Source organism: Cyprinodon variegatus, unplaced genomic scaffold (assembly GCF_000732505.1).
Source record: "Cyprinodon variegatus isolate N-32 unplaced genomic scaffold, C_variegatus-1.0 Scaffold15, whole genome shotgun sequence".
In the NCBI taxonomy this organism is placed as follows: Eukaryota; Metazoa; Chordata; class Actinopteri; order Cyprinodontiformes; family Cyprinodontidae; genus Cyprinodon; species Cyprinodon variegatus.
The window spans coordinates 1756332-1764059 of NW_015150468.1; the positions used below are offsets into that span (position 1 = coordinate 1756332).

The 7728-nt window shown below is 38.2% G+C and overlaps 1 protein-coding gene across 3 annotated transcripts in view; it reads right to left on the minus strand.

Moving 5' to 3' along the window:
- cmtm4 (CKLF-like MARVEL transmembrane domain containing 4) overlaps positions 1–7728 on the minus strand; it is a 23828-nt gene extending 16100 nt beyond the window's left edge. The window contains exons 1-2 of one of the 3 annotated variants that reach the window (XM_015384786.1): positions 7426–7728; positions 7060–7269 (exon numbers count right to left, since the gene is read on the minus strand). In XM_015384786.1, the coding sequence (XP_015240272.1) occupies positions 7060–7245 (186 nt within the window). In that variant the 5' untranslated portion in view covers positions 7246–7269; positions 7426–7728. Of the gene's footprint in view, positions 1–7059 lie in introns of all 3 variants that reach the window. The other 2 variants (XM_015384779.1, XM_015384770.1) reach the window with 2 other exon arrangements.

The window sequence follows — 7728 nt, forward strand, 5'->3', positions numbered from 1 at the left end:
GTAAAGTTTTTTTCAGGACATCTATTGGTGCCTGAAGCTGTGTGCAGAGTTGGACGGGGACCCATCTGTGACTGAAACATAAGCGCAAAAAAAAAAGAAAGTGGAGGGCTGCTTTGGCTGAAAGATGATGTCATGTCTCAAGAGGAAAGTATATTGCTTCCACAAGGTCTCTTTGTAGCAGGTGTCCAAACGGCAAACTATAATATATCTGTGAATATTAATGTAATGTATTTCATCTCAACCCTCCCAGATATGCCCTTTGTTTTTAATCATCTGTATAAATTCAGGATCATTCAGGATTTACCAGCTCTGTTCTTCTTTCCTCCTCTACTTGAAGGCATGCAGTAAGCTTTAGGATTAAACACACTAGATGTGCATTGGATGCTGATCCTCTTCTTACACACCATCTGTTGTGCACAGCTCTAACTCTGCAAGCTAAAGACCATTATACGCTGCACCTCCATTGAACCCGTCTGTTTACAGTTCTCTGAATATTCTGCTTCAGCTGTTAAATTGAAACATTATTTATAGTTTAAATTCTTTACCTGCGTCTATCATGCCACTGAGATGTTTTGAGACAGCTTCCTGACAATGTTGATGTGAACGCACTGTGTTTCTATGAACTGTAGTGACAATCTAGTATTATTATTTTTTTTCTCAAACATTGGTTAAAGCAGACTCTCAGATTGGAAATAGTTTATCTACACCCACAGAATAAAAACGTCCACAAACTGGAATCAGAATTTGTCAGAATGATACTTTAACAGATGTAGATAAAGTCTCACACAATATATTCAGTGTGGTCTGTTTTGCCACCAGGCTTGGCAGGAAGTTCAATGGGATCAATGTAAGGCCCTGAGGGGTTTTAGAAGGGACACGAGGCCGATACGCGCTTATCGTCCCAGTCGGAGCACAAAGACAAAGGCAAACCTGTTACCAACAGAGACATGCCTTAGTCCAGTTACATCCCACTGGGAGGCGCCTCTGATCAGCATGGGTCAGGTTCAGTCCATGTATTAATTTATGGAAGAGCTGACAGGTTGACGGGGGGGGCTGCTATGTATGTAAGCATCTCACTTCATTCGTCTCAGCTGCTTCGGAGTTCATGAAGACAGGTTAATTATCTTAGCTGTGAGTCTGTTTGCAGTTAAAACTAGAGAACCAGGGACTTCAGTGCATTGGCAGTTTTTTCACAGGCAATATGGCCCACTACCTCGGGTGGCTTAGCCTGGGGCTGCTGCCAGCTGCCCCCTGAATGAGTTTCTGTTTGTACAGAAAGGGACAATCAGATCTGGATTTTTATCAGCACTATAAGGGAAAAGATGCTCACATATACAAAAGCTGTGCAACAATGATAGAGTGGGTTTCTCATTAAGCTCTCAAAAACTGCTTAATTGGTTTTTCAAAGAAACTTAACTCCATTTTGATCAGGGATATGCAACACTAAATTGGCTCTAAATGAGTACAGAACACATTAATCATAAAACAGGAATGATAATTTGACTATATTCCACTTTTCAGGTACGCTCTCCATCTGTAATGCCTCCTGGGTCAGAGGTGCTTCCTTCTCTTCAGGAGACTGATCCATTGTAACAAACATTTAGGTACTGCTCACATTCCTTCAATGACTTTTTATAAAAAGAATAAAACAGGAAGAATTCCAGCAACTTTAATCTTCTAAATAGGAGGCATTGACTTCCTCTCGATATTTCTTATAGGTAAATCTAGAATTCTCCAAATTAATAAATTCCAGCATATCTAGTGTCCATTTTGCTCTATCTGGATTGTTTATGTAACTGTGTGCAAATAAAATGATAGAAAAATAATTGTTTAACTCCTTGAAGGCTTAACAGATAGTTAATTATATTTCAAATCAGCGTGACTCAAACATCAACTAAAATAATCAATATTAGAATTTTGATTTGAGCAGTCCTAGTTTGATCTTGTAGAAAACAATTCCTGACCCTTACAGAGGATAAAGCATGCTCTGGATTATTCAACACCAAACAGGGATCACTTTAACCACTAAATGAACAAACAACAGTTTGAACACCCATCAAGGGACTTTAACAGGGAACCATTAATGCATTTATGCTGTTTTTTTCTGATGGCATTTGTATCTGTATAGCTAAAGAGTTTAAATTCATGTTGCGTTTCAACTAAAAGGGAATTTATTTCATAAAACACTTTATTTGCAGCGCTGCAGCTTCAAATTCACATTATAAATTAACACAGATGGCCTATTGGCTTCATGCACGCTGCATACAGCTTTGCTCAAAGAATCCTCAGTGAAAGAAGCGCAATAATTAACAAAGGGTTTTGATTGCTCATCGAGTGTGCCAAGGTACCCTTCATTTCCCTCGTTATGTAAGCTGAGTCAGTCCCTGCATGAACCCAATTAAACAGTCTTTTTTTATGTCTTTGCAGGAGTAAATTTCAGAAAATGTAATTAATCTTGTTTCACATTAACTAACATGCACTATTTAAACACAACTGAATGTGCATTCAACTTACTTAGGGTGTATGTCAATGTTAAAAAAACAGAAACCTTTTTGTAAATGTAGATTTGGAGGTTTTAAAATAAACCCCAAAAATATACTGTTGAAAACAGCAAAGTTTAGCTTTAGCAGAATCAACAATGATCTAACATAAACAAAGGTTTCCTACGGTCAGGCAATCAAAGCCTGTATTAAATAAATTACTTTATCTTGATCTCAGAAGATTTTATGATAACATCCATCCTTGCTTCAAATATAAAAGGAAGCTATTATCATCCTTATAAGAAGCTTTAATGAGTTCATCTGGTATTTCATTCCAGCTATTATTTCCTTATACCTTGAAAAACTTTAAAAAGTGTGTTTTATTGGGGTAAGGCATTTCAATATATCTATTTTACCAGTTTATTTAATCTCTGTGTTATTTATGTCATAACCAATGCAAATAATTCGTTTATATCACAAAAGTGCTCAGAATACTTCCACTGCTTAGTAAATCCAAGGTCACTCTGGGTTATTTTGTTTGTTGAAATATAAAATCATTGCCAATATCAAAGAGGTATTAAACAAGGCCTGAGTTTAGAGGGACTATAATAAACAATTCCTTTAAAAAAGTAATTAGGAGGGAGCCATTGTAAGGAGGAATGGGTGAGACTTTCCAGCACACACAGGTCGCAGTGAAAACAGTTAAAAGTTGACAAGTTTATGATTCCCGAAGCAGAACTCTTTCTTCTGCCATGCCTAGAAAATAGGGGAGTTTTCTTTCTGTGCTAATGGAAATAACTTCTTTATGTGACTTAATAAAGCTTATCTCTTCACAACAAATGCTCAAGGACTATTAACCAAATCCCAGTTCCAGATTTCATAACATGCAGTCAGATCTTAGCTTTACACGGTTATCTTGCAGCCTTGGATAGGATATTAAAATTAAAGGCCAGCGGAGCTATTAATGTTTGGCTAGAAGCCGGTAAGGCTCTTCACAGATACTGAGTGTAACTTGGAAGGCTTTCATCGGTCCTATCCTTGTCAGAGAAAGACAAATTTGACTTTCTCAGCTGCAAAAACCATTATGGCAGTGAAACAAGCCCCTGACACAAATAAAACCAGTCGAAGAAAAGTATAGCAACAGGATAAACACTGCTTTGGGACGTATTCAAATCCATTGAATTTTCTCAAATCTTTTTAAGATAAAAACTTAAACATCAATTTTTTTTATAATTGAATAAAACACATAAAAAAAGGACTTTTACGCCTACATATGAATATGCTATGTGTGGTGGAAACCTTAACACCATGAAACAGTGGTGGCAATATAATACTATGCGTGGACAGGAAAGGTAGTTAAGAGTTAACAGGTTAATAAATGGCGCAAAATTCTGGCCAGAACTGCAAGAGAACCAGTTTTAGATGCTAAATTGAAAATGATTCTCAACATACAGATTAGATTAGATTAGATTCAACTTCATTGTCATTACACAGGTACAGGTACAAGGCAACGGAATGCAGTTTAGGTCTAACCAGAAGTGCAATAGCAGCAAGTGCAGGACAAATATTGGTTCCATAAATACAGGACATGGGTTTCCTACTGAATGAGTATAGAGATGAATACCATTATAAACAGAATCTTACTAATAGATAAATATAATATATAGATAACTAGTGTTATGAACTAAATACAGCCAGTACAACTATGGAAGAGATTATATCCGAGCACATTCATGTTTTCAATGGTTCAGTAAAAGCCTAGTTTAAATCCAACAGCATAGGGTTTAGTAGTGGCATGGGTGTTGTGATACGATACGCATCACAATACGGTATAATCAAGATATTTCAATATTATTTTATATTGCAATATTATTACCAGCTAGCAAATGAAATGTATATATAAAAAAACAAACAAAAAACATTGAAAATATTGAAAATGCAATTATTTTGGTATCCATGTTGTTTGGGGTTCGAGTTAATCCACGTCTTCCACTGTAATTTCCTCAGTTACAGATACAGCGTTACAGAAGTAGCCCACTTTTCCTCATTGGTTAAGGTAAAAATTGTTCTTTTTTTATCGATAATAGGAACTGAAAAATCGATATTATATTGGGCAGCCGAAAAATCACAAAACATCGCCAATCGATTTATTCCCACACCTCTACCTAAAGGTATAGTGGAGGATGTTCTTCTTCCGAATGGATCATTAAAATAAAAGATCCTACTAATTGTCAATCATTCTGGTGATATGTTAACATTAGGCTGTCCTACATGTTCATCTCCATTTTCACTTACAGTGTACCAGTGGTGAGTCTGACATACTGGAAAAAATGCAAATCTTCTTTTGGAAAGAAAGATGGTATGAACGATGCAAACAACAATTTTTAAACAGAGCGTGCACGACGAGAAATGGGCTGTTGCACGCTCTCGCTGGTGTTTAATAGACATTCCCTCTCAGAGCGGGTACAGCATTATGCCTGTTTTACTTTTTATTTTTAAGTGTAGAGGGCGGGTCTTTTGAAAAATTTGCAAAAATCCTCCCCATACCTTTAAGTATGACATAAACAATGATGCGCTCTGCCCAATGTGAGCTCTAGCCGTTATCTTAAAAGGAATTGGAGGTCTGATTCTTTTTATGTGCACAGCTGGTTGAGTCATACCCAAAAAAGATCAGGAGCTTCAAATGTAACAAGAGGTGTTTCTACAAGCTACTAAACCAGGAGAACAAATGCATACACAGATAAATTTCCATTTCTGTTTGTAAAAGATTCTGAAAACCGCGTACATTTCTCTTCAAATGTTAACACTTGAGCAGTGCACCTGCAGCTCAAGCTAAGGACACACCTTTGACGACCATGATGTTCAAATTATAGACAAAGAGAACAGATGGATTGAAGGAGGGATGGGGAAAGCCATCTTTAACAAAAGAGAAAAACAACACTGAGGGATGGTCGTTTTAGTTTGCAGTCAGTGAAACTCATTCCAAGGAAATCCTATAAGCAGTCCCATCATGATTCAGATTGGCAAGAACACAACTCACCAAATAAAAGACATCACTAACCCAGGTAAACAATGGGTGGGTCTTTGATTTGCATCTGATTTGAAAATGCTCCAACAAAGATGGGCCTGCATGTGATTAAAAACATCGGCTCTCCAACTACAGGTTGCTCAAGCGTGAGCCGCAAGAACTGCAGAATTCAACATGTTAGTGATAGAGCGAAAGTCTGGTATCCTCTTAAAGCTGTTTTTGGCTCTTCATCAAACATATTTATAAAAAGAAAAATTTGTTCATGAATGAAAGCTTGATTTGCCAACAAAACGCTTATGCACCTCTAAGTTAAATCCCTCTATAACCAAAACTAGACAATGGCACAACCTTTATTCTTATAAATAAGCTTCAGTGTAAGTGACACGAGTATTAGTTTTCTTTTTTAGTGCATAAATTAACACTGACATTATCTCTGGAACAAAAAAAATAAATAAAAAAAACTCTGCCAAATGTCTACTTTTTTTTTTTTATAGGTTAGGATGTTAGTAACTGTTTTTGGCCAATACACAATGACCATAAAGTTAAGCCCGTTTGTTATTATATAAAAAAAAAGAAACACAATATAACTGCCATTACCTATAAGAATTGGTAAAACTATCATTCAAAACTGATTCAACAAACACTGTTCTGTAGCGGAGTTAAAATGTGAGGCCTTGTTTGAGTATGAATCTATTTAATAAGCTCTAAACTTCTCTTAGATTGATGACAGATGGCTTGGAATGCTCTCTTCCCACCCGTGCACAAAGGTAAACATTGCAGGTGTGTGCAACAGCTGAGCTTCTTCTTAATCCTCTCAACACTCAAGCAAGATGCCAAAGCATTTAAACATTCCTCTTTCTTCTGCAAGACAAGCTCTAAAAGTGAACAAAAGAGGATGGAGCCAATGCTTTGGTTATGCTGTATGTAAACACTGACTGAGGTAATTACTACTCCCTGTTTCCTGTTCTGGACACACAAACACTTGATGTGCACAAGTGTGTAGTGCTGTATTGAGTTGTCTGGCACCAGAAGAAGAGAAGTAGACCAGCCTAAATTGATATTTCCTCCATTGCTGAGTTTTATCAGATCTTTGGGGAAGCTCGATTTACTTTGATGTTCCCTCTTATCTCATATCAGAGGTGTAATTAAAGCATAATAGATGACTAAGCGACTGGGAAGTAGTTTCATTACTGAACTCAGCACAATATATTAAACTGAGTTCATCTAAACTGTGGAGAAAATCACAAAAATAGTGTGATGTGGAAGCTGTGATGCTGGAAAACATGACATGAGGATGTTGATTGGTTAGTGATACAGATGCTGGTTCTCACCATTTATGCATGCTCTATTAAACCAATAATTCTTACATAAACCAACTTTGAGTTAATGTGTGGAAAATAAACCAATTAGCATGAAGAATGACACTGAATCAGTGATTTTTTTTCAAGTTCCCTGGAAATCTGGATGTTTTATCCAACTTAATGAGTTTCAGTGGCTTATGCTGTGCGTCATAGTCTCATGAATTGCAGCTTAATGTGTGCATGAACTCACCACTTCCACCGCCTTTAAAATCCCCAAGTAGGACCGGAGGTACTCCATGTCGCATCGTATCGCCCCTAAAACGTTGCGCGAAAGGACGGGCTCTGTGGTGGGCTGGTACGGGCTGCTGGCCCCGGAGATCATGGACGTGTTGGAGGCCTCGCCATCAAAGCCCTCGGTCTCCTCGGTGGTCCTCATGGTGGTTTCTGGAGACTCTGGACCCTAAGCAGCAGACTTTATTATTAACAGCATGGAGAGAAAGAGGAGGGGGGACGCGCAGCGCTGGTAACAAACTCAGGGTCTAGGCTGCGCTGCAGGTTATGAGGTGGAGATCAGACTTGGTTTTATGTAGGCTGGAGGTGAACGGAGGGAACAAACCCTAAGGTTCGCTTTTCATCGCCTCATCCAGCGGTAGATGGTCCAGGTCACGACGCGCAAGAAAAGCAAAGCCGCTGCGTTTCCTCCCGCTGGCTTTAGAGAGCCGCACTCATCCTCTGGTTCCAGTCCCACTGTCCGTTTACACCGGGCGACCTAGATTATTATTTAGATCACACATTATCTATTATCTATAAGCGAAAGGAAAACAAATCCTCCAGTAATTGGGGTTCTAACTAACTCAATTAGAGAGGCGCGCAGTGGTCGCCGCTTTGCTCGCTGTGGATGGAAAGCAGCTTGTCTCCG